The 27,575-nt window shown below is 47.3% G+C and overlaps 3 protein-coding genes across 4 annotated transcripts in view; all 3 read right to left on the reverse strand.

Annotated features, from left to right (window-relative positions):
* Positions 1-27,575, reverse strand: part of Pard6g (par-6 family cell polarity regulator gamma) — a 1,244,350-nt gene that overhangs the window by 1,074,782 nt on the left and 141,993 nt on the right. The window lies entirely within an intron of this gene.
* Positions 12,264-25,916, reverse strand: Txnl4a (thioredoxin like 4A). The gene is made up of 3 exons (XM_051202250.1): positions 25,730-25,916; positions 14,471-14,574; positions 12,264-12,485 (listed from the first exon to the last, which is right to left on the reverse strand). Exons 1-3 carry the CDS (start codon positions 25,880-25,882, stop codon positions 12,314-12,316), a joined length of 429 nt encoding a protein of 142 aa, XP_051058207.1. The 5' UTR covers positions 25,883-25,916; the 3' UTR covers positions 12,264-12,313.
* LOC127235065 (N-alpha-acetyltransferase 11) lies at positions 20,308-23,148 on the reverse strand. Its single transcript, XM_051202247.1, has 2 exons — positions 23,080-23,148; positions 20,308-21,672 (listed from the first exon to the last, which is right to left on the reverse strand). Exon 2 carries the CDS (start codon positions 21,590-21,592, stop codon positions 20,948-20,950), a length of 645 nt encoding a protein of 214 aa, XP_051058204.1. The 5' UTR covers positions 21,593-21,672; positions 23,080-23,148; the 3' UTR covers positions 20,308-20,947.

Consider the following 27,575-nt stretch of genomic DNA (forward strand, 5'->3'; position numbering starts at 1 on the left):
ACAAAAGCTAGCGGCTTGTGGGATCAGAGAGCAAGAGGGGAGGGTCACTTGCTTTTTGATGGGCACTGAGTATCAGTGTGAGCCCCAGAAGCCCTGGAGATGGAGGGGTAAGGTGGGTGTAGTTAATGCATCGCACTGTGCATTCATAAGTGGCTACAGTGCTCACTATCCTGTCGCATTTACTGTGCCACAGTAACAAGAATGATTAAGTAGCGACAGAGTTCCTCCCAGGTCACCTCTCAAGGATGAAAACACGCAGCAAAGCCGGATTGGCCGGCTGCTGGTCCGGTCCGCACCTGCCCCCGCGCTCTCTCCGGGTTTGCTAGTGTTCAGCCCGAAGCGCGACACCTGCTGTGTCCACCCAGGACCCAGGACCCCAGACTGCTACGCCAGTGCGGATGGACGCCCGGGCGCCGGAAGTCCCTTGCGGGGACGTGCTGCAGAACGCGGTGAGTGGCGCGTGCCCTGGGGCTCTGTAGACCGAGGTCGCCCTCTTTAGGGTGCTGGGGAACAGAAGTCTTGAGCTAAATAGGTAGATGACGGACGCTGGGCGGCTGGGGATGAAACTTGTCCCTACAGAGCCCAGAACCTTGCTTGCCCCATACCTTGCTCAGCTTCTCCCCTCCCCCACTTCAGTCCTGTCCTATGTCCCTAGCCACGTGTCCATCTGAGAGTCCCTTTCCTCCAGGTCCTACCTGCACGTCCCAGATCCCGCCCACCCCTCCTCTGCCTCCTGAAGGCTCCGCCTCAAGCCCAAGCCCCGCCCCATTCCTCCTTCTGGTGTCTTTTCTGGCCCCTGCAAAAGCAAGTCCGTCTCCATGGCAGGTTCTTCGCTTGTCCATTTAAAGGAAGATCCTGCTAGAGTCCCCTTCATCTACACTCTTCTGAAAGGCGGCCCGCCGCAGTGAGCCCATACAAAAGAGAGCAGGGCCCAGGTTCCATCAGTAGCATGGGCACCAAAGGTGTTGGGACACGGATCACGCACAAGGTAGACTCTCACAGGATGTGTGGACCATAAAGCAGGAAACCGAAAGCCTGGCGTCACCACAGTGGCGTTCCGTGCGCTTTGTGCCATACACAGGCCTGTAATCCCAGTGTTGGAGAGCTGAGGCAGGAGGATCTGCGTTCTAGGTCAGCCTGCGGTACATAAGCAGACCCTGCCTAAAAACCAAACAAGAGCCCTGCTCCGTAGGGATAACTTACATTCCCAACACTGTGAGGCAGAAGCTAGGCAGCGGTGGCACAGGCCTTTAGCTCAGCATTTGGCAGGCAGAGGCAGGTGGGTTCGAGCCTAGCATGGTTTACAAACTGAGTTCCAGGACAGCCAAGGCTACCCAGAGAAACCCTGTCTTGAAAATAAGGAGGAGGAGGAGATGGAGGCCAGCTGGGTCCACACATTGAGTTCCAGCCTAGCCAGGATTATATAGGGAGGCTGTGTCTGAAACAACAAAAAAAATCAATGGGCATGTGTGTCTAGGTACTCTGATATTTACAGTGCCCTTACATTAATAATAAATGCTCTATTCAGTTACCTGAGGTTCATTTTTAGGCAGAAAATCTACTTCAGGAGCTTGAAGAACACTTCCGAGCTTTGACTACAACATTAACCCTCAGAAATATCCTTTGCTGGTCATACTGAACACTATTAAGCTGTTGGGCTGTTGGATTGCAGCGGGATAGCATCTTGTTCTCTGATAATAGTGCATGATTGCTCACACATAATTTCCCAGTGTTTATGATTGTGCCCCTGTGAGGCATCTGGGTGTATTAAATATCATCCGCTCGTCTCAGGCTTTGCTTCCTGGTTGACTGGCATTGCAGGGCATGAAAGGCCAGTGGAGAGCTCAGGGAGTTGAGGGGTTGCCCTGCAAGCCTGCCTGGGCCAGTCTGGTGTGCAGCACAGGCTCCTCAGCAACCGGAAACCTGAGACAGCAGAGTTAACGGTCTCCAGCAAGGAAACACTCCTGGGCCAAACCTTCCATTTGACAGGAACAAGCAAGCCACTGTTGAATGAAATCAGTGAGAATCGAATGTTCAGTCCCAACTCCACGAGCCAGCGAACCTCTACACATTTAGAATGGCCAGCTGGGACTGGGCAAGTGTCTGAGGGGCTTGCTTAAACTGGTTCTGGGATGGTTTTACTTATGAGTTCATTAGAATATGGTTATTTTATAAAATTAAAAAAATAAAATAGAATGTTTACAGTTTGTATAAATCTAGGTTAATATCTGCCTAAGTCTAAGGAGGTTTTTTGTTTTTGTTTTTTAATGTATTTATTATGTATAGAGTTCTGCCTGCATGTGTGCCTGCAGGCCAGAAGAGGGCAGCAGATCTCATTACAGATGGCTGTGAGCCACCATGTGGTTGCTGGGAATTGAACTCAGGACCTCTGGAAGAGCAGCCAGTGTTCTTAACCGTTGAGCCATCTCTCCAGCCTGAGTTTTTTTTTTTTTTTTTTTTTTTTTTTTCCCGTGATTAAATTCACTTAAAAAATCAGATTAAGGGGCTCACAACCATCTGTAAGTTCCAGGGGGTCCTACACCCCTTGCTGTCTTCTCAGGCACCAGGCATGTCTGTGGTGAACATATATACATTGCAAAGCACTTATACACATAAAATAAATCTTCAATAACAAATCGAGTGAGTCAGCCTGTAAGAGCTTGCTGCCAAGCCCTAGTTCCATCCCTGAAAAGAGAAAACTGCTTCAGAAAGTTGTCCCTGCCCTTCAAACCTGATTGTACACACACACACACATATCACACATCACACACATCACACGCACCACACGCACATCACACACACCACTCACAAACTCATACACACATGCTCATACACACAACACGCACATACACACACACATCACACACACAAACACTCACAAACTCATACACACATGCTCATACACACACATATCACACACACAAACCACACACACATCACAACACCACTCACAAACTTATACACACATGCTCATACACACAACACGCACATACACACACACACATCACACACACAACCACTCACAAACTCATATACACATGCTCATACACACATATCACACACACACATCACACGCACATCACACACACCACTCACAAACTCATAAACACATGCTCATACACAACACGCACATACACACACACACCACTCGTGTACACACACTAAATACTTTTTAAAAAATAAGTCACTAAGAAGTTAGTTTTTAAAAGAGCTAATTTACACCACATGGGGCTAAAGCTCACCAAACTCAGGCACAAGCTGGAGGAGCTGTTTTCAAAACTTAGTCCAGGACTGAAAGGCAAAGACAGTATGCTCAGAAAGGCTGGGGGAGGGTATTACAGTGACTCTGGACGGCCTGATGTTCTCACGTGAAAGCTGCTCTACCACAGCATGCCCGGGGCCTCGGCAGGGCAGGCACAGGTCAAAGCAGGTCCTTCCCTGAGGCAGGCCAATTGGACCACGTGTGCCATCCTCCTTGACATCGTACTGGAAGAGATGGGAAATCGCATCAAGGACTTACAGACAAATGTTGACCACCTAATGGTTCAAGCTGGAATTGAGAATCCTGTCAAAGGACAGACGGTAAGGCTATGATTTAGACACAGCCCTTTGTGTACCTTCTTCCACCACTGTGAGAATTGCTGTCCCTGTATTAATTGTAAAGTTTTCAGTACTAATGACAAGGGCTCCCTTAGAAGGCACATATTCCAAGTGAAAATTCTCATTTAAAAATCAGATTTTATTAAAATATTTTCATCCTTACTCCTTCACACACACACACACACACACACACACTCCATGGCAAGTGTGTGGAGATCTGGAGATCAGAGGACAGGCAAGTTGTAGGAGTTGCTTCTCTTCTATCATGTGGCTACTGGGAATCCAACCAGGTCATCAGGCTTTACCCAAGCCATCTCCCTGGTCCCATTATGGCATTGTTATACACATATGACATTCTACTTTCTTCTCACTCACCCCTCCCCCACCCCTCCCCTTCAACTGCTACACACACACACACACACACACACACACACGCACACACACACACGCACACACACACACACATACACACACACACAGGCATTAAACAATTTAGATACCTCTGTTTACTTCTGTCTCACAATCCATATGGTAACTTACCCCTATTTATCCATCAGAGCTAGGTCACCCCTCTCAATGACATAAGAATATCCCAATCAGTGGCATCAAAACACTGGGGAAACAGGCATGGAGAACACAAGGACTCGAAATGACAAAATAAAAATAAAATTTCTGACTGGAAGCAAGACTTGCAGCTTTACCTACGAAAGTACTACCAGCCACACCCCATCCACCCAGGTGCCTCCGGGCGCTGTGGACCCCAAACCCTCCCCACTCCCACCACCAAATTCCCATCTTCTGAGACCAGGGCGCAGGGGGAAAGCAGGTACACTGGCTTGACTGCTACTCTGGCAGGCACCCTGTTGGTGGACTCCCTAAGCTCTGGCTTCTGCATCCAATGGCTTAAAAACCCAACTTGATGTCGGCTCAGATGTCAAATGGAGTGTTGAAGAAGTTGTCAAAATCCTGCAGCCTTGATGCACAGTCACTGAAGGTAGCAGGGCTGAGGCCAGCTATTTAAAAGCTGTCAGAGCTTTCAGACTAAAGACCCAAGTAATCAGAGTACTTGTACCAACTCGTGCTTGCTCTTGGCTGGGGTTTCCACACCGCACAGGGCTTCGGAAATCCTGCACTGTTCCCCCACTGGGGAGACAGCCCCAGAGCCTTGCTAAAAACTCTTATCTGTGCTTCTAAATTGTACAGCCTTTCCCGGCACGCAGTAAATACAGAATTTGGCATAGAAAATCCCTGTCCCCTACACACCAGGGACAGTGAGTTGTGGGTGGCTGGTCATGGGGACAGGCTCCATGCCTACAGAGTGTGTGCTGTTCACTCAGTCCGCGTACTGGATGCACCCTGACTCTTAGCTGAAGAAAGTGGATCTCTATCATTTAAGTATTTCTCTGTACTGAATTTTATAAATGTTTAACAATTACTTGTAACTACTCTTGGACTTATTTAACCGAGCATTAGTTAATCAGAATATAAACCATGCAAATAATCTCTTTCAAAAACTCTCTTTCAGACATGAAGATGTTAAACAAGTCATGTGAAATTGCCAAAATGAAATCTATACTGTTTGAATCTATGCAAGATGAATTGTGATGTTCACTTTTTAATTAAGTTTTTTTTTTTTTGAGACTTGAAATCAAATTCAGAGCCTAAAATGTAAGTGGCTACCACTGAGCTATGTGCTAAGAAGCAAAATTCATTTTCAACCAAAACAGCAACAAAAGTAATAAAATAATAACAATTCAGAAGGTGACCATTTACCAAAGATGAGACTACTTGTAACTAATGACAAAATATTTTTCAATACATATTTATAAATCATGGAAGTAAATTATACACTGTATAAGTTCATATATTTTCCAAATTAAAAACTGTACATTGGTTTTAAAAAAAAATCAGACATCTGATGTAACTGCTATTAGCTATTTTTATGTTTCTTACAATGTTTTATTATGTTCTGTTCCTTCTCCTCACGCCTCTTGCATTTTCCCTCTCCCATCCCTACTCACCCAATTTCTTGTTCTTTATTGTACTTTTATTACTTTTACTATCTTTTTAATCAATATGATGCTCTTCTAAGCATATGAGCCTATTAATGTTTTTTAATTTTCTTGAGGTTTATTTTTTATTTTATGTATATAGATGTTTTGCATTCATGTGTGCAGTGTTTGGAAGAGGATCCCATGGAACTTGAGTTAAAGATAGTTGCTGGCTGCCTATGTGGGTGCTGGGAATCTAACCCAGGTCCTCAGGGAGAGCAATTAGTGCTCTTATTTTTTTTTTTCAGTCTATTATGTATACAGTGCTCTTCCTCCATGCATACCTGCAGGCCAGAAGAGGGGCCATGAGATCTCACAGATGGCTGTGAGTCACCATGTGATTGCTGGGAATTGAAGTCAGGACCTCTGAAAGAGTGGCCAATGCTCTTAACCACTGAGCCATCTCTCCAGCCCCACATGCATCTGCTTTAAGTAACTATTCTAGCTCCCTCCTGCTAATCACTCAATTTAACATAACCAGGCTAAGGAAACTTAGCAACAACTATTCTACAAAATGAAGACCCAAGAGCCCAACCAAATCAACACACAGGAACTAGCAAAGCATGCTTCTCTGCCTCAGAGCCCTGTTCCATAGCAACCAGATAACCCTTCACCTCTCACCTTGGGGGCAGATGCTTTTCTCCCAGAGAGAGCTTCCCTATTCTTTGAGGCGAACCTCACTCCACTAAGGAATCACTGAAGGATAGAACAAGGTCAAGGTAATTTGGTAGGCTATGGAGCCTTTTGAATAGTTACACAAATCAATGTAAAATAGCTATTGTCATCTAAAGGGTCTCTCACTTATAAAAAGATATTCCTACATAACATAAACTTAAAATCACCCCATTTCTGGCACCAACTGGCCACTAATGACACTTGTCCTACGGAGTTTAATATGTTCAGTCATGTTGCCTATTATAATCTAATATTCTATTATTCCCTTCACCTCTCATAACACTGTCCCATTTGAAAAGTTCACACATTTCCCCCAGTGGCCGCCTAATATCCCAGGATATGGCAATAATCATCTAGGCAACTAAAGGTTTACTGGCTCTTGGGCATTGAGGTCCTTACTCCTTTTCATGTTATTACTCATAATGTCATTGTGAGAAATTACCCACAAATCCCCAGCACATGCCTGCAAGTTCAACTAAATCCACAGTACTCAGCCAAACACATCTAAGAAAGGAAGGGCCAGCCAATGTTCCCAATGATGGTTAGACATCTCTTGATCCTAAAAGGTAAGTATGCCTTCCATTAGATCATTCAAGTTTGATGGTCTTGAAGGTTTGAAATCTTGGCTATTTGTCTATGCTAAATTTCAAAGCATCTTAGCTGTAATTGTAATTTTAGCAGTCTTGGTGGGTATTTGAAGTCTTGTTTGAGACCTTATCATCAGAACTGTGAAAGCTAGGTGGTAGCACATGCCAGCAATCCCTGTGCTAGGGGAGCCGAGGCAGGAAGACCGTGAGTTTGAGGCCACCCTTGGCTTTATAGCTGACACCTGCAAAACGAACTAACAAAACCCCCAGAGACTCAGATTATATACCCAGAATTCAAGAAATGAGTTCTTGGCCTTCAATGGGCTTCTTCATTTCATCCACCTTAGTTCCCTTACCCTGCCTTTGGCTTTAATTTAAAATGAACATCTTGCAGGGGGATTAAAGCAGATGCAGGCAGATCTCTGTCAGTCTGAGCAGCCTGGTCTACTTAGTGATTCTAGGACAGCCAGGACTATAGGGTTAGACCCTGTCCCAAAAATAACCACAAAAGTATATTTTTTTATGTTTTAATCAGTTGAATTTTCAATGTACTGATGGGAGATGCCATTCTGTAAATATGTTTCTCATACTGGTTAATGAATAAAGCACTGTTGGCCAATAGGAAAGGAAGATAGGAGGGACTAGGAGACAAGGAGAAAGAGGAAGTAGTAAGGAGGAGTCAGCATGGAGAGTCTGGAGAGAATAGAACCGCCAGCCGCCTCTCGCTGGTAAGACCACATGGAAATACATAGAAATGGGTTAATACTTAAGACAGAGCTAGCCTATAAGAAACAAGTAACTAGCCAACAGAATTATATCAAATACAGAGTCTCGGTGTGTTAATTGGGGCTGGCACGGCGGCAGGAGGAAAAACCCTACTCCTTACAATATACAGATGGGATCACATCCCCATGCTTAAAGTTTTGACTGTGCGGTAAGCTATGCGGTACCTGCCATGCCTTCTCTGGGGTCCCAGAGTAGTCAGGAGCGGTCCACCATCAGGGTTCCCAAATGAACCAGTGTGAACGCAGTGTGTTCAAGTGTTAGGTCATGTCTCGTGTCTTACATGTTCTAAGACTGCACAGGCCATCTACAGCCTTCTGCGCCTCACTATTTGCTGTACTGAGCTCACAAGTTGGTACCTGGGACTCTGGACCAACAACGCAGTGCTATGCAAGTCACTCAAGTGTTTAGTTTCTCTTGTCTGTGCCTGGTGCATTTCTCAATAGTGCTGCAGGAAGGCTGCCTCTTCCTTGTGTACACTGGTGAAGCTGTGCATCTCTGCAAACTTGACTCCATCTCCTTCTCAGCCCCTGGGTTTACTTCCAAGCTTACTCTTCTCTAACTTGAGTAATTCCTGGTCACTGCCTAAAGGGCATCCTGGAATGACTGGAGATCTCCAGGTGCTGAGAGACTCAGCAGCTGGTTCCAGCTGGATCCAAGCAGACACGCAAGATCAAGTCAACTACTGAGCAGTCTGGGAGCACCAGTGAAGATGGTCAGCTAGTGAGAGCCAACCGAACATAACTTCTGTATCTGTGATGGTCTGAATGCCTGCACACCCACAGCTGGCGTGTTCGGATGCTGAGCCCAGAGTGGCTGTGTTTGGAGAGAAAGCCTCCAAGGGAGTAATTAAGGGGAAACGAGGTCTCCGGGGCAGCAAGCTGATCCAGTAGGTCTGACAGCCTCAAGAAAGACAAGTTTGCTCTCTCTTGGTGTGCACACTAAGGACAGACCATATGGTCACAGCGCGAAGGCTGCCTGTCCCCTGCAAGCCGATGTCCTGAGGCTGAACTGTCTCCAAACCTTGGCCTTGTACTTCCAGAACTGAGAAAATCCACTCCCCTTGTTTAAGTCGGTCTGTTCATTCTGTGAGGACAGTCCAAGCAGACCGGCAACAGGAGGCAGATGACGAACAAGGCATGTGGAATGCAGTTTGCTCACCGTTTTCTCATACACGTTCTCAATAAAGTGAAATCTAACTTCGTGCAATTCATCCTAATTCAGCAAACAACTGTTTGACCTTACGTTCATTGTGCAAACAACATAAGTAATTCTAGAACACGTGCATAATCTCAAAGAAATCCCATAGCCATTTGCCCTGTACCCACTTCTTACCACACCAAATCCTCCGCAACCACTCACCCACTTTCTGTGTGGACAGACTGCCATCTGCACATTGCATCTGTCCATCCAGTGATGGAGCCCCGGGCTCCCACGTTTGGGCAGCTGTGGATAAGCTTCTGTGTGGACATTTGTTCTTTTTTGTGAGGGATGCAGGGGTGGGTAGGGCTTTACTTAGGAGTTATATGACTATAATATAATATCATACCTGAACTTTCCGAGGTCATGCCTACCTGTTTTCCAAAGTGGCCACATCCCATTATAGCCCCCACTCACAGCTTATGAAGCCTACAGTTTCTCCCCATATTTACCAGCACTTGCCTGTTCTTACGGATCCAGCATCCCGGTGCAGGAGAAACGCGATCAAGCCATGGCTGATCCCATCTCCTTCCTGAACGGTGATGCTGAGTATTTGTATATGTTTACTGGTCACTTTCCCTTCTAGAAAATACTGTCAGAAATCATACACAATGTTGGCTATATGCTAGGTGTTTGACGCCACTTTTTTTTTTTTTTTAACCTACCTCCTTATAATACTGAGATGTAGTGTTACCTATTCTTGACTCTTTTGAGAAAATGGTATTTTAGCTCAGACTTAGCCGTGAATTTCAGTTCCTCCTGCCTCCATCTCTTGAGCGTTGTGACCACACACATGTGCCACCATGCCCAACTTTATACCATGTATTTCTTTACAACTTATTATTAGTTAGAAACTATTTTCTATCCACTTTCTACTTTGCTTAAGTGCCCGGAGACGATTAACTATGGCTAATTGTGGTAATTTAGTTCCTAGAAGTAAATTATCTCTTTCCTCTAGATTCTTGACTGCCCTGCCCAAGGGACCCCAGTATCGGCCAGCCAGGAAAGATATTTATTGATCACCTGATATTTTTAATGATGCACGAATCCAGTGGTTCTCAACCTGTGCGTTTTGATCCCTTTGTAGATTGAACCACCCTCGGATATTTACATTATGATTTGTAACAGTAGCAAAATTATAGTGATGAAGTAAAAAAACAATTTCACGTTGGGGTCAGCACAGCATGAGAAACTGCATTAAAGGGTCACAGTGTTGGGAAGGTTGAAAACCATGGCACTGATCTCTAGCAGTGGTCAGCTGTGGGCTAAAAAAGGAACTCTTGGCTCTCCTTACAGACCCCCCCTTCTGAACTGTCCCTGCCCCAGCTTTCAAGTGCTGTGGGCTGATTCTCAGAGGCCCCTCTACGTGTCCCCTCCACCCCCCAAAAAAAAACTGACTGCAGAGTTTTATGTTGCTTGTTCTTTTGTCTGCCTTTGGCCTTGCTGACCTTTCAGTCACTGTTCGAATCCATCCAGTGACTGAACAGTGGGAGCTGAAGTGAGTCCTCGGTGGCTCGGGCACAGGGACACCACAATGCCTTTGGGCCAGTCTGCCGCCTCCGGCTCAACTGCAGTGAACTCAGGCACTGGTGCAGCCTGAAATTCCGCCTTGGTCATAGCTTCCTCTTCCTCTCAGGATCTCTGCTGACATCAGGCATGACCTCCCATTGGCGCTCATGGGCCCGTAGCCACCACGTTAGACCCCTGAACGAACTCCTTTGCTTCCTGAAACGGTAATGTCTGCATAGTTCAGAGGAGCATCTATTAGAGAGATGGTAGGCAGGATGACATGAAACGCCTCTGTGAAGGGGCCCCGTGAGTGAAGGGATCAGCAGTTGAAGTGTCACGTCATACAGGCCACAGTGATGATAGCAGCGGGGATTTTAAAGGAGGCATGGCTCTAGCTCAGCAGGAGCTTCCCCGGGTTCCCATTGATGTACACATCCTCACTTGCACCTTTACGGATGTGCTGTTCTGTAGGGGAAGCAAACTTGTCCCACCTAAGTGACTTCCTGCCATGAAGAATTGGAGGATTCTCCTCCACCTGCAGGAAACCAAGGGCTCCAGACAGTTCCCTTTACATCAGGAGTCAAGAACACCTCCACGTGGGCCCATCCCTGGGCAGTGACGAAAGCTAAACTTATCCTGACAGGGTCTCTGTATAAGCCAGATGACCAATACTACCTCAGAGCCAGAGATGTGCCTGCTTCTGCCTCCCAAGCGTACACCACCACGCTCGGCTATGCAACTTTCTTAAATGGGCAAATCAGTGCCAGAGAGTAAACTGCAGGTCTACGCATGACTTTTACTTTTTGCAGTGCTAGGAATTGTGCATATCACCTGTACCACTGAGCTGCAGCCCATGTTTCAGTCCGTCCATCTGTAAATGTAGGTAAGAAATTTACTTCACTCCTGAGTTTTAACAATAGATCCGCTTACTAACAACAGAGGGCACTGTCTATTTGCCAGGTTACATTCCACAGGCATGAGAAGAGAGGTAAGAGGCCCGCCTGAGTCCATGAGAAGCTTGCTGATAAGGTCAGCTCCTCGTGTTCTGAGGATGTGTTCAGAGAGATGACAGGAAGAGCCAGGCCCCTCCACATCGCCAGGACAGAGAGGAAACTGCCGTAGTCCACCGGCTCAATGAGGACCCCACCTCTCACCTCCACAGAAGCCTGGTACAGACGCAACCCGAGGAAGATCGTGTGCGCGTGCGCGTGCGCTGACGCGAGCTTTGCAGACTGGCCTCAGGCTGGAATGTAGGAGTGCATCACACCTGGCTCGTGTGCTCTTCTCTATGCTGAGTGAGATCAGGACAGGGTCCTGCTGTGCGATGTGCCACCCCCGATTGGTGTTTTGAACCCAGCATCTCCGACCATGACTTTATTGGGCGTCTTATCATATGTAATTAGGTAAGGGTGCGCAGGAGCGGGGTGGGCCCCGCAGGCAGTGTGAGCGGTGTTCCTATAAGTAGGGTATCAAAACAAACACACACGAGGGGAAAGCTTGCAAAGAAAATGGCAAAAAGCCAAGGGTCAGCAAACACTGCCAGTAACCTCCAGAGCCAAGGGGCTAGGGCAGAGGCGCGCAATCTCAAATGGAACCCCAGGACACTGCTACCTCAGGTTCATACACGGGAGCCGAAACGTCTTTGTCAAATCTACCCATCTGTGGTAGTTTGTTCTAACAGCTCTAGCAACCACGTGAGGATGCAGAACTTGACAGCCTCATGGAGCAAACACCTGGTTCCACTCCAGGAGTAAAGAGACGATTACAGCCAGTAAGACACAGCAGATTCCACGGTTCCTTCACTATGTTTATTGCTTCAGCTAGTCAAGGCCCCTCCTGCCCTGCGGCCGTGTCCCAAAGACTATGAAGAGCTCCCAGTGTCCTTTGCACAGCCGGTGAGGGTAGTGCTCAGTACCTGTACTTTGTAGAGTAGTCCTTGGGAGACACTACTAGACCGCGGCCTTTGCGGGCACCACGGTACACAGTCTCTATGATGTCAACCATTTCTTGCTTGTCTTCCATGGCCCAATTGATCTTGTTGTTGTTGCCAGTGCCCAAATCAATCATGATATGTTTGTTTCTGAAAGAGAAAAGAGCAGCAATGCTCACAAGAGAATTCTACAAACAAGTCCATTTTTCCTGCTGTTCTAAGCTCCTACAATGTCAAAGAGACCACAGCCCCAAACCAAATTAAAACACTAAATATTATTCCCTAGAAATGCAATGCAGCAGTCATATACTTTTCTTGCACTCTTCTGCATTTCTTGCAGCTCGGATCCACCTGCCTCTGCCTCCCAAGTCCTGAACTGAGGGCATGCACCTGCTTGCAATCGTGCATTCACATTGTAAGACTATGAAGGCCCACAAAGGCAGTTGTCACTCAGAAAGACAAGTAGTTTTCTGTAGCACTAACTTTCCTGAAAAAGCAATGTGTAACTTTTTCATGTTTTGCTTACAGGAACTTGGTACAGATTTACCAAAAGCCTTGTAACTGTGGGTTGAGATTGGTCACTTGCATGACCTTGCCTGCTGTGACTGGGAAGCAAATTAACCCTTCAGTCAGTTGTCCTTCAGAGGATAGGTCCCCCTACCCTCAGCAACCTGCATTTGCACTTTCTGAATACGGATGTTAACTCCTGTTGCATTTGCATGAATTTTTACAAGTTTGCTAGATCTATTTTTATTAATTATTCACCTCTACCAGATCACATTCGGCTTCAACTGTAGTCCATGACCACGCCCCACTGGTTCTGAGAGCAGAAAAGAGGCTGGTCTGACACAATTTCTATGTGTCAAACACTTGCTCTCAGGGTAGCATTCCAAGTTCTCAGTTAGCCCAGGAATTGGGGTGGACGCCCACATCACCTACCACCCACAGTGTGGATGGTAGTCTTTTACACACCTGGCAGGGGTGTGATTAGACAGGAGTCTTCATCAGTTGTCTCTACAAAGGGTCTGTAAAGAGAAGAGCCTGGCTTCTCTCTCTGTGTCCCAGGCCTAAGAATGACCCTGCTCAGGGAAAAGAGGAAGTCTGTCTTCTCTGAGTACACCATCTGTCCTAAAGACTCAACTATGCTATGCCCTGCCTTGTCTATAGGAAGGATGGTAATCTCAGGGAGTAAGAGCTAAAGCACTATGACACTTCCCGGTGACACTGTGACTACAGATGCTCTTCCTGCCTGTGACTTTGGCAGGTGACAACTGCACAGGAAACCCCAGGCTCCCCCAAAGCTGGCTTTTTAAGGGATTAACCTGGGTTACATGGGTGAGTATAACCCTCCCTCTAGAGACGGGGCTGGCAGTCAAGACTGTGACAGACCATGGGAGGAGCCTTAAGGGCAGAGTGGCGGCCACCAACAGCAGCTAAGAATCCTTAGACACAGGAAGGGACTACAGACAGTTCTGCAGCCCACAAGTCACACCTGTGAGACCCTGGCAGGGAGTCAGTTGGCCCTGCTCATCTCCAGAACTAAGTTCACACATGAGAACCAGTTTACACTCTGTAAACTGTGTAAGATGAAACATACAACCCTGCTTATTAATTTGGACACAACTTCTGACTATATACCAACTGCTTTAGTAATTATAGAAAAAACTTTTGCTGAGCAGTGCCAACGTCAAATGGAGATCTCTTCCCTCTCTTTCCAAATCTCCTGCAGAGTGTTTGAGACGATCAAACAATGTTGATTTGTATAAGCCAAGTAGTTAAGTTCAGGGTTTCTTGAGTTTTACCAAAAGACCAAATAAATCAGTGATAATATCTAACAAGTGAAGTTACACTTTAAAAGGGTTACTCACCAGGCGATTTTACTCGAAGGATCTTAAATGCCTGTTAGAATGCCTTCCATTTAATTTTACTTCACACCGGCTTCTGCACACTATTTCAAATGTGTGATTTGTTAGAGTGAATGTTACACCTGCAATTACTACTCTGAAATCATTTAAAAGATTCACATTGAATCTTGTAAAACTGCATAACTGACTTCCTTCTAAACAAAAGAATCTGTACTATCACACTTCGAAACCAACAGCATTACATATAATCAACAACTTTAAGAAACATACCTGAAGAAAAACATGACAGTACAGGGGTCATACAACTCATACATCTTGTTGAAGTCGGGTACTTCTGTAATATCCACAAGATAAATAACTGCAAAATTTTTAACCTAGAAAGAGATTTAAAAACTAAAGTATCATTTTCATAAAAGCAAATCAAAGCAAAACTACGATTGTGTAACTGGGCTTTTTTTTTTTTCAAACCAGTTGTTAAATATCTGTCCCATAGAGCTGACAGAGGGAAACTGCTGCTGCCAGGGTCCTGGCTCGTACTACTTACAGCTCGCTCTGACATTTCCAAGTCACTTGGAAACTAAACTTGTTTTAGGCATCAAGTTAACAGTCCTGCAGAAAGTGTCCACAGCCCTGTCACTCACCTACCGAAAAGCCATATGCGCTTCTGTAAGTTTGTACTTTGACACACAGCCGTTACATGGATTAAACATGTTCATAAAACTCAACTGCCCATTCTTCCCAATTGCCTTTTCTCCAATGACTGCAAACAGCTACTAACCCATGAGTGACATTTTCTATCACTTCAAAGAATTTTCTAGCACAAATTCATCAGGTCAGAAAAATTAAAAAAAAAACAAAAAAACAAAAAAACAAAAAAAAGAACCAAGACTACGATGATCTTAAGTCTCACTGCTTAACATATATAGGTATAGTATATACATATACATACATCCATATATGTATGTATGTATGTATGTTTTTGGGGGGTAAATTCTGCCCGCCTTTTCCTAAGTACTTGAAAACTAGGCCATTTAACAAAGTGTGATCATGCTGTATCTATGTCCTGTTTTCCATTATAGGCATTCTCATGTAAATTTCCAAAGACATTTTTTGTTTCTTTCAAAATAGGCTGGCCTCCACCTGACATGCAGCTAAGGATGACTTTTACTTCTGGACCTTCCTGCCTGAGTGCTGAGTGCCAAGATTACAAGCTGGCATCACACCTGTTTTTTTTTTTTTTTTTGGTTAACACTGGGGCTACGTGCTTGGTAGGCAAGCATTCTATAACTGAGCCATACATATCTTTAGCCTTCACCAAAGACTGCTTTTTTAGCCGTCTGTTATTCCATCAAATGGCTACACCATTTTTTTAGCACTCTTTGATTATTTTCTTCCTGAGATTCTAGGAGTATCAATTAAGTCCAGCATGCACACTGTCTTTAAATTTATGTACATATTTCATCACTTCCTAAGGACAAATCTTAAAGCAGCCTTAGACACAGACTGTGATCTACTCCTTAGAAGTGCTCTGTGCACTATATAAAGGCACAACCTACACACGTCATAGTTGAACTGTGCCCAGGAGTCTTATTCCTAACCCTAAAACTAGAGGAGGGTCACTGCAGATGAAGTTCATCGGGTCAAGATGCGAGGTGGGTCCCAGTCCACAAGTGCTCTCTATTAAAGGGACAAGGTTACATGACAGCCACTGGGAACATGGGAACTGGAGACACCAGTGCCAGCTCGCCGTTACAAGGAGTGGTCCCACCCCCAACCACCCCACTGTCCCCATTTTCCATTCTCCCTCCAAACACCTTTAATTTGTTATGGGTCGGGGGGTGTGCACAGCATGCATGAGGAGGGCAGACAACTTTAGAAGCCAGGCTTTCTTTCACTACAGAGGGTTGAGCTCAGGTCATCAGGCTTATGGGCAATAAATGCCTTTTCCAGCTTATTAAGCCGTCTTGCTACACCCATCCACGCTTGGACCTATTGTCTCATTTTATCGTCACAAGAACCTTAAAAGGCGGCCCTCAGAGAAAGTCACTGTCTTGCCAAGGTCTTCCGAGAGCATATACCCAAGTCCGACTCCATGGTCTTTCCTAAGCTGCTTAACATCCCTCGAGAGTCAATACTGCTGACTTGGCATTCACTTTCCTCAGCTGAACACGTGAGAGCTCTTGCCATGAAGCCCAATAAACATTTACTGTGTGGCACGCATGCACACCAATCAGGGTTTTCCATGTCCTGGATGTTTGGGGTTAGCCTGAGATAGGATCTTGCTCTGTAGCCCAGGATGGCCTTGAAGGTGTGACCCTCCTCCTTCAGCCTCTGCAGTGCAGCTTGACAGGTGACACTGCCCTCATCCCGCTAAGACACTGAGGGGCTTCTTTCCTTCGTGGCACTGGGGATTGAACCCAGGGCCCCAGGCCTACTGGGCAAGCATATTACCACTCAAATAGCTCTGGCGTTTGTGATTCTCCTTCTGAAATAGTCTCATTAAATTTCTCTAACTGGCTGTGAGTTCACTTGAACTCAGGGAAGCCCGGCAGGCTCTGAGCTTGGGGCCCTCTTGCCCAGTCCCCCAGGTCCTGACATGGCAGGCACAGACCACTGTGCCTGTTTCCTTTACTTCTTAATATGACTAACATTCTTAAAACCTACCAGATGGGCATATAGCCTAGTGATAGGAGTGTCTGCTACATGTGTAAGGGCCCAGGTTCAATGCCCAGTGTGCTCCCCTACCAAGCCACCTGTAGAAAACAAAACAAACTCAACCTATCAGCTGGGAATGCAGGCCTAGCACATGCAAAGCCCTAGACTGACCTGACAGAACCACAAGACAACAAACCCCACCCGAAACGCAGTTTAGAAAATTTGTGGTGAGCACCATGGCATCAAGGCAAGCTAGAGAGCACCACGCCGAGTGGGACGGGCATTCACTGCACTCTAGTGATGGTATGATGGGAGATGTCATTCTGTATATGTTTCTCTTATTGCTTAATGAATGAAGCACAGTTGGCCAATAGGAAAGGAAAATGGGAGGGGCTAGGAGACAAGGAGGAGAGAGGAAGGGGTAGGGAGGAGTCAGCATGGAGAGACTGGAGAGAACAGAGGTCCAGGCCCACTCTCCGGGAAGATGAGACCACGTGGAAATACTTAGATTAATAGAAATGGGTTAGTAATTAAGATAGAGCTAGCCAATAAGAAACTAGTACCTGGCCAACAGCAGTATATCTAATTCAGAGTCTCTGTGTGTTAATTGGGGCTGGCTTGGCGGTAGGATTGGCGGCAGGAAAAACCTAACTCCTAACAGTAGTACTTTGAAAATTGGTAAGGAAATTAAATCTACTGCCACAAAGTGACAGTTTATACTTAACAAGGACGTCACCTGTCTTCAGCTTTACTGGAGATCTTAAACACGATGACGGTGCACTGTACGTGTGTGTGGTCCACTGCCTACACATCATGGCACATAAGGAATATGTGCCACGTACGTCACGTCACAGTGCATGAAGGATGTGTGTCCATTACCATCTGCACGCCATGGTGCACAAGGGATGCATGCTTTCCTATCTATCAACCACTTCAGAAACACTGCGCCCTCACACATCACGCACGCATGCACGCCTGAGCTGGATCTCGCTCTCATTGTGTATCCGCTCTGCCATCGTATCCATGTTGAAACCATTAGCCAGGTCACCAGGGCCTGGGTTCCAGAGTAAACACATTCTGTTCTGGTTTTAAAGTCCTCATCTCACTCAGGATCAAACACATACAGTTAAGTACCAACCACACAACCACTGACACATGGGGCGGAGTGACCAGGGAGAGCACCAACCCCTTTTTAAAGACACACGCTTCTCCAGTGTCTTCAAGCTCAGTCTGGCCCATCACCATTAGACAAAGCCTTCATGTCAAACACACATACTGGAAGGACTTAGGTAAACGTTTCAGGGCAGCCTGGCTCAAAAACATCCACCAACCTACTACATGCAAGGAACCTGTCACTCATAAATTCTAACCCTTTCAACAGTCTTGGGAGAGCCGCCTGGTGTTCCACATATAGAGATTAAGGTGCCAAGAGATCAAGTAGCACCAAGCCCCATGGAAAACAGCAGAACTGCAATTGGACCCAGGTCTGTCCAAACGCCTCTGGATGAGATTTCCTGGGCTGAGTCATGAACAAAGTGTTCGCCCAAAAAGGCAGAGGCGGAACTGCAGAGGGTGGGAGTCATTCAGGTAGAGAGAGCTCTGCCTGTACCGACAGACTCAGCGGGGCGGGAGGCAGGGCAGGCGGATCTCCGGGAGTTTGAGGCCAGCCTGGTCTACAGAGCGAGTTCCAGGGCAGCCAGGACGACTGAAAAACCCTGTCTCGAAAAACCTGGGGGTGTGGGGGACACACATAGAAAGACAAGACACAAGAGAGCAGCCAAATCCATCACCTAACTCCTAGATGGGAAGCAAAACTAGGCACCCTTCTTGAAGGGCAGTCTGCAAGCACCCTGCACACTGGCGGGGCTCACAAGGTATCCAAGTCCAGCTGGCACTAAATGAGCCTGAGAGAGCTAAGCATTGCGACAACCGCTCAAAGGAGGTGCTTGGGATGAACTTGAGGCTGCTGGGGAAGACTGCCTCCCGGCCTGCCACCAGTTGCTTCCAGCCGGGCCCAAACACAGGTGCTGCTGATGCTGGGGCTTCAGTGTTAGTGTAGGCCTTCACTGAGCCAGTGCTCAGTGTGTGTGAGGCCTGCCCAGGAATCTCAACTCCAAACACACCAGTAAGGAGGCAGCTGTGTTGAGGACACTGAAAACTGAAGTCAGACACTGACTCCTGTGGTCACAGACGATGGGGGCAGAGCAGGGAAAAGCTGCACAAAAGCTCTGAGGTGAGGAAGTCCTGGGAGACAAGACAGGAAAGGATGGAGGTGGGTAGGCAGTGTCTCTTCAGCCTTCACTCCCCTGTTGCCTGGGGTCAGCACGGATCTACTGTTCCCCATGGTCCTAGAGCGCCCTGGGACGAGGGGCAGATGTGAAGGCAGATCTATTTTGAGATCAGGTCATACTGTGCACTGCCAGTGGCCCAGGGCTCCCTCTGTGGGACCTAAGGAGATCTTCCTCCAGAGTGCCAGGAGCAAAAGGCATGTCACCACACTGCTTATTCTGCCAGTGGCCTGTCAGCCCCAAGTGTCACAAAGCAAAAATACTCTACACCTCACATGCATTACAACCAAGTTAAAACTAAAATCGCCAATAATAAGACTAACTCTGCCTCCTACAGAATTAACTGCTAATCCAATGGAAGGTCAGACCATCGAGACTCTCCAGTGCCCCAAATAAAAATAGAAACGTAAGAGGAACCCTGTCCTCTCAAAAATGAAAACCTCACCTGTTTTATAAATAAGCACACAAATATTCTACTTCAACAATCTTACATGATTTTCCACACTGGATGCTGTTTACAGCAAAACTTCTTTAAAAACGTCTATTATTTTACACCCTGCTTGCTGTTTACCTCCCCCCTCATTCCCCACCCCCACCTGCCCTCCACCCACACCACCCACCCTTCCTCAGTCTACTTCAGAAAGGAGCAGGCCTCCCATGGGCGGCAACAGAGCCTGACACCTCAAGCTGAGGCTGGACCAAGCTCCTCCCTTGCATCACGTCTGGGCAAGGCAACCCAGCCTAGGGAATAGGTTCCCAAAAGCCAGCTCAGATCCCACCGTTAGGAGCACACGCACAATCAGAGATGTCGGTTCAGAGTCCGTGAGCTCCCACAGACTCAGGTGGGTTCCCCCTCATCAGCTTGACCCCTCTGGCTCATAAAACCCCTTCTCCCTGCAAAAGGACTCCAGGTGCCATAACCCCAATTAGAGCGATGAAGTTTGTAAAAGGCCTTACTTCTACTTTTCACTGGATAAGGAAATAGCAGGTCACCCAGAAGTAAAGACAGTGGCATCGTGGTGCCTTTTGCCTTCCTTTGCATCACAACTTTGAGAAGGACCTAAAACCCAACTAAGGGTGGAAGGTAACCCCCACTGAGGTGGCCTTGGGACCAAACACACAGAATTAGGTTAAGGATTAAACAATGAATTTTCACAACCAATGTGTATTCCTTTTTAATACTTTATTTCTTCAGATTAGAGATTACAATTTCATTTCTGCTTGTCCCTCCCTTAAGATCTACAAACACTCAGGTATAGAAGTCCAAATCACCTTCTCCCACTGGGAAAGGGAACACACTTCTTCAGAAAGAGGGAGAGAGGGCAGGGCAGTTTCCAGAGAAAGGAAGAGTAGTTAACTTCCACCAGACAGAGGCAGAGGGCATAAGGGCTAACTTGATGGTCCTGCCTACTCAAGAATGAAAACTCAGATAAATGGCGAAGGCGAAAAGCTGGGCAGTGTTCTGAGTTGTTCCTGCTTCCCGTTTGGCATTCTAGACAAAACCCTACAGGGTACACACAATCGATGCAGGACAGCCCCAAACAATGCAACAGCAGCATGAAGACGCCAAGGCAGGGGCTGCCATGGCAGTCCTCAAGACTCCTTGGTTCCTGCACAGCAGGCTGTGTCCAGGAGTGCCTCTGTGATCAAATCAGGCATGTGGAAAGTTGCTGCTAAGCGCTAGAAATGAGAAGCCATTTGGGTCACTGTGAGATGACCCCAGAGTAGGCACTGCAGAGTACAGCCAGGGTTCCCAAGAAAAATGTGGCTAAAAATACCAGAAGTTATCACTCTCAAGCAGGCTCTAGGAGGCGGGACCCACGTCCTGCAAGCTTTCTCTGCCGTCGCTCCCACTGTCCTCTCCAGCCAGGCTCTCCTGCTGACAGGCCTCTTCAGACCCAGCAAGTGTGTTGCCCTGACTCTCCTTGGAACCCAGAACCACGTATCTGCCTTTCTTCAGCACCAGCTGCCGTCTCAGCTCATCTGCCATCTGTGAGAGATCTCTCTTCATGGCGTACGCATCTTCTCCATCCGCATAGTACTTGGGCTCCACCTCGCTAACCTGGAAGTTCAGGGTGTTGGAATAGAGATGCAGGGCTGCTCGGTTGCTCTTCCTGACATGCAGGGATACGTATTTAGCGCTGAAATTCTCGATCATGGCCCGGGAGGCCTGGTCCATCAGCTTCTGGGCCAGGCCGAGACGCCGGTGGGAGCGTTTCACGGCCAGTGAGGTGATGTGTCCATGAGGGACATCATCAGGATCCTCTTCCATTTTGGCCAGGACATAGCCTACGATCTTGCCGTCCTCGTCCTCGGCGATGTAGGAGAGCTGGGGCCAGGAGAGGCCGTGGTAGAAGTAGTACTTCATCTGGTAGTTCTCGGGCAGGCACAGCAGGTTGCAGTGCTGCATGTTCATCAGGTCCTCGGGCCGAGCACGCCGGATGTTCATTGTGGCAGCAGATAGGCCTGTCAGGCTCCGGAGAACAAGAGAGGATGCCACGGAGCACAAGCGACACCAACACCGTTTGCCTCGAGGAATTGACACAAAGGTGTATCAAAACTCAAGAAACACTGCACTGTCATTATAACTGTATCTCTGAAGAATACGGATTTAACAGGTAGGCCTGGTCATGTGACCTTAACGTGACTACATGAGCTTAATTTTGTTCTCTTGCTTGCAGAAGCTCTCATCCAACAAGACCTTGGGAGCAGGGTCTTGGCAAACACTGAGATCCTGCTAGCGAGGACGGGGTCTCTGCCTATGAAGCTACTTGCTCATGGGACAATTAATCGAGAAAGGACTAACACAGCATCCAAACTCCCCAGTCTCCTGTTAACTCTTGGGACCTTCCTGGATTCTATTTGCAACAGCACTGTGTGCAAAGCATCTCGAAACGGGCTGCTTGGACGCTGGCTCTTGCTTCCATGTGGGCTAGAATATAAACTCAGCAGCACTGTTCCTCCTGCTACCGCCCACCCATTTATCAATGTGTAGTTCAAATATTTCCACCTGTGTTTTATAGAAGACTGAGTAGATACCCACTACTATTTTCTCCAATAACCATTTTGAAATATCTAAGAATAAATGGACGAACACTGCTTTGTATATGCCCAGTGTACTTATCCCACAGGTTACTGAGCTTTAAGAAGCATGGGCAGCATTTGTAAGTGCTTCCTAAGCATGTATGTGTCTGAGCCAGAACCATCTTTCACAAGCTCCACAGTAACATCCGAGCATACACTCTGCTTGTGTCCGAGGCCCTCGCCTAGCTAAGTGCTGACTTCCAAAGATCGGCTAACTCAATCCTTACCATCAGGTGTAAGACAGGCTCCCGTATGTTAGTCTGCAGACGCTCTATAAATATCACTTGTATAGCTTTCTAAAATTATGTATGTACATCTGCATTCTTAACCTGTGTGCATGTGGTACTGACATGCCAATGCCGTGCGTGTGTGGAGGTCAGAGAACAGAGAACAAGTTGCAGAGTTGGTTCCTGACTGCGATGTGGGTTCCTGTGTGGCAATGACTCCATCTGTTGAGGGATCAACAGCCACAGTAGCGGTTTCTTTCAGAAACAATATATCTCTAAAGGTACTTTAAATGCCATTGTATGGGCCTTTTAATATACAAACTAACTGTCCACTATTTTTGTGTGTCCCAGCATAAAGGAGTACTGATCTCTAGAGCACTTCTGTGCCTAAGTATACTCCTCCCTGATGGGAAAGGAGATCACAGGTAGTCATGTGAAATCAGCTCTGCAGAGAACTCAGTAAGCTCTAGAGCTTCAGGGCATCTGCTCCCCACCGCCTTTCTTCCTTCAATATTTAATATTCAAAACTGGCGCAGCATCAGGTGGAGGTGGGCACCAGAGGAAGCAACACATTCTAGAAGTAGGACACCCAAGTCCAGCCTGGACACACATAACTTTTACTCACTTTAAAACAGCTGGGATATCCAAACAGGACTCATACAAGATGAGAAAGATCTCCCACTATCTTCCATTTCTGCGGAGGGAGATTTTTAAATAGTTATACTGTTCTTTATACTAAAATCTTAAATTTCAAAATTTTCTGTTCCTCAAAATTTCCAGAAATATGAATTTACATTCTGCCATTATACTGAGAAAGCAAAACATTAATAGTCTTCTTAATTTATTTTAAATTACATTTTAATAGCTATGCTAGAACATAGTATTAAATGTTTATTAAAGACAGGGAAGAGATTGCTCAGTGGTTAAAGACCTTGCAGGACCCAAGTTCAGACCCCCCCCCCACCCAGAAACCCACATAAATACCAAGAAGGCATGGTGGTCTAGTCTTGGAAGATGAAGACAGGGATCCCAGGAGCAAGCTGGCTAGCGAGACTAGCCTTATTGGCAAGCTCTAGCTTTGAGTAAAGACCCCGTCTCCGTGGGTAAGGAGGGGAGGACTGATGAGGACTGCTAACACCTCGAGCCACCATCTGCAGCTGGTGTGCGCATGAGCAGGGAGCTGGGACACAGCCACCTGCCTAGCATGCCAGCACCAGTTCTTAAAAAGGGAAAGGTGGGCGTTATTAAGAATGCCATCAAGATCCCTGTAAATTTGAGGCCACCCTGGTCTACAGAGCTAGTTCCAGGACAGCCAGAGCTGTTACACTGAGAAACCCTGTCGCTTGAAAGACAAACAAAAAGAATGTAATCAAATTTTTGGACAAAAGTGCAATCAGAAGACTAAAGAAAATATTTTAAAGCAGAACTAATGAGCCCAATACTAAATACAACATAGATCGGGTAGAACTCACGGCTGTCACCTGCACCCAGCACAGTACAATGAGGAGAGAGAACGTGTCTGGGGAAAAGCCAAGGGCACCGTATCCAGCCGTCCTAACAGGACACCCCCCCCCGCCCCCCCCACTCCCCGCCCCGGCTGCTCTTGCCACCTTCAGGTTAGGGCAGTTAAAGAGCAGCCGCCCCTAACTCACTCCCTCAGCAGAATGGCCTTGCTTTTAATGATGCTTCCCCTCGTTCTCAACTCTAGTCCTGACTGGCAAGACAGTCAGCATGGGAGAGAAATGCTGTCCCCTCACACCCAGCCACACCCACAGGGCTTGAGTCCAAGAGGAACAGGGCAGGGGTGGCTGAGAAGTTATTGCTGCCCTCAGCCTAATTCATTTCCACCCAGGGGTTCCTGAATTCCCTGGAACCCTCTCTAATGCTTCCTGGGCCTTGACCCAGACCAACAGGGTTCCTGAGACTCACTTCACAAACAGTCCCAAGACACCTGGGACAACTGGATGTCGGAACTGTCCTCTACCATTCTCTCCTAAATCCGAAAGCAGAAACCAACTCACCCACAGAAAGCCAAATGCTGCCTCTCCTACATATCCCATACATATACTCTCCTATGTGTTACTCCAAAGAATTTCTTTGTATAGTGACTGTGGCTCTGTGCATGGCCCAAGTCCCTGGCTTCACTAGCAGCACAAGTAAATGAAGTGACATGCAATCAGGGAGCCATTTGGAAGAGAAGAATCACTTTAAGGCAGTTTACATTAGCATCTGTGAGAGGGAGACAGTTTCAGCATTTCTATTAGGGTTTATTCTTTAAAACAAACTCAGGATAGGCACAGTGGCAAATGCCTTTAATCCTAGCACTGGGAGATAGAGGAAGAGGCAGGCAGATGTCTGTGAGGGCTACACACATCTATGCCTGATTACACAAGTTCCAGAGCTACTCAGAACTACTGTGTCAAGAAAGAAAACAAAGAATATTCAAATTCCTTGCGGAATAGAATAATTAAATATTTTGCCCCATTGTTACAATTACAAAAGCCTGAGTAAGTTAACCTAAAATTGTCTGAAGGAATTCTCAAAAAGAATAAACCTCCCAAGAGACTCATGCCTATACTTGTGATGAGGCAGGGAGAAATAAAGTCCAAGATCAGCCTGGGACACACACACACACAAACACGTTAAAAAGTTTACCATAATCTAGAAGTTCTGATCTTACCAAGAAATAGCCAATCCTGTTAAACTACTTAGTAAGCTCCAACACTCCCAACAAGGCTTGTAAATTCACTTTATCCACCACACACACACACACACACGATACAGATCCTGACTGGCCTCGAACTCAGATCAGTCTGCCTCAGCTTCCAGAGTGCTGGGAGTTAAATGCGTGTGCCACCGCACCAGACGCGAGTAAATTCTTTTTTAAAAAGAACACAATCAGGGTCCACAGGAGGCACACCTGTAATCCCAGCACTCTAAGAGGAGTAGTCTGAACGCTGATGAACTCAAGGTGCGTCTCGATTACACTCTAGAACTTTCCCGATCGTCACAACAAAATTCATCATCACGATGAGTCACTTACTTTAGGGAGTTAGATCACAAATCTCTCCAGAGTTGAAAAGGCTGTATTTCTGGGACAAACCTTCCCCGTGCGTGCGTGGTCACGAGCCCTGAGTCGCTCTCTCTCTTGCCGAGTCCCTGGGTCTGCACGGACCACGGGGCTCAGGCTTGAACCTAGCGACCAAGCCGCGCCGCGCCGCGGGGAGGGGGGGGCCCAGCCGAGCGCGAACCGCACTGCGCGCGCCGCCCTTTACCTTTTCGGCGATGCTGTACAGAACCTCGTCCATCTTCATGCAAGTGGGGTCCCAGTCGTGTCCGAAACGAATGACGACCACGCGGTCCTCCTCCGAAAGGATGGCCTGGTCTACCTGCCAGCCATTGTGCAGATGCGGAAGCATGTACGACATCTTGAGCGCGCCTTGCTGCGCGGCCGCGCGCCGCCTGCGGGTGCACAGAGGGTGAGCGCGCGGCCGCGCCCGGGCCCCGAGACCCCCCGGCCCGCTCGCCCACACCCCGCGCCCGGGGCCCCACGGCGGGCCCGGGGCCCGAGGCCTGCGCGGGGCTCGGCTCGCACCGGGACCACACCCTGTACCTCCACCGCCACCGGGGCCACACCCCGGCGGCCCCAGACTCCCCCACCCCCGGCCCGGGGCCACACCGGGCCGCCGCTAACCTCGTGAGAGCCCACGCGGCCCGACCGCCTGCCCGCTCCTCCGCGAAGCGCCAGCGCCCGCCGCGCCCCAGAACCTCGCGGCGTACGCGCAGACGCTTCCTGTCGCTGCTGCGCAGGCGCACGCCTGCACGCACGCACGCACGCGCGCATGCGCGGTGAGGACGCGGGAGAGCCTCTGGGCTTCTCGGTTACCGAGCTCTTTCCCGGGCATCCATCCGCGGGCACCGCCGGATCCTGGACCCAGCCTCCTCCTTAGCAAGCGCTCCGCCTAGTATTGTGTGGTGGTGGTTTGCCTCTGCTTTTATTGGTTTTTATTGTGCTGAGAACTATGACAAGTCTGTCCAAGCTCCAGCTCCCTCCTACCGTGAGCCTGTCGGTGGTGCACTCTTGGGTAAAATCTGCTCTTTGAGCGCCATCAGACGCTCCTGACTATGACCACGTTTGTGGTCCTCTGCCTGACCCCAGAGGTGTCGGATCTCCTTGACTCCAGCCATCCTCCTCCTCCTAATTTATCTTTCACAGATGCAACCCTCTTACCCCTATACGTTGGTAGTACGACTCATTTTCCTCCCCACAAGACCCTGTCGAGGTGTCCCTGAACCATCTTAAGCTTTCACACGTAGGATTGATTTTCTTTTCCGTTACTGTATATCTATGTGCGTATACATGTGTATATTTGTGTATATATAAATTTGTTACTTTAACCACTTACTGGCATATCCTCCTCATAAAATTTAGAAATTAAAAAGCAGGGGCTACAGAGACGGCTCTGAAGTGAAAAGCATTTTTTTCCCCTCTTCCAGAAGACCCAGATTTGATTTCCAGCATCCATTTGTTGTCTGGCAGCTGTCCATAACTCCAGTTCCTGGGAATCCAGCTTCTAGTCTCAGGCACAAGGCACAAACAATGCACTTACATACTTGTAGGCAAAGCATTCATACAAATAGAAAACAAATCTTTGTTATTGTTGTTGTTTCGAGACAGAGTTTCTCTGTGGCTTTGGAGGCTGTCCTAGAACTAGCTCTTGTAGACCAGGCTAGTCTGGAACTTACAGAGATCCCCTGCCTCTGCTTTTGAATGCTGGGACTAAAAGCATGCGCCACCAACGCCCAGCTAAATATTTTTTTTTCTTAAGTTCAGGTACATTCTTGGACTACGTAGTATGTATAAGGCCAGTCAGAAATACATAAGATACTGTATCAAAAATAAGTAAAAAGTTTTTAAAAACACAAAAACTTTTATTGACATATATTGTATATATACTCTAAATATCATCCACGTAAGTTCAGAGAACTATGAAACTAAGACTACAATCAAATTTTTTTTGGGGGGGGGAATCACTCTTAAAAGAAGAGGTAATTGTTTCCCATCTCCAAATCTCTCCATCCTCTGGCAATCACTAGTCTATATTCTGCTTGTAGATTGAC

The sequence above is a fragment of the Phodopus roborovskii genome, unplaced genomic scaffold (genome assembly GCF_943737965.1).
Source record: "Phodopus roborovskii unplaced genomic scaffold, PHOROB, whole genome shotgun sequence".
NCBI lineage: Eukaryota > Metazoa > Chordata > Mammalia > Rodentia > Cricetidae > Phodopus > Phodopus roborovskii.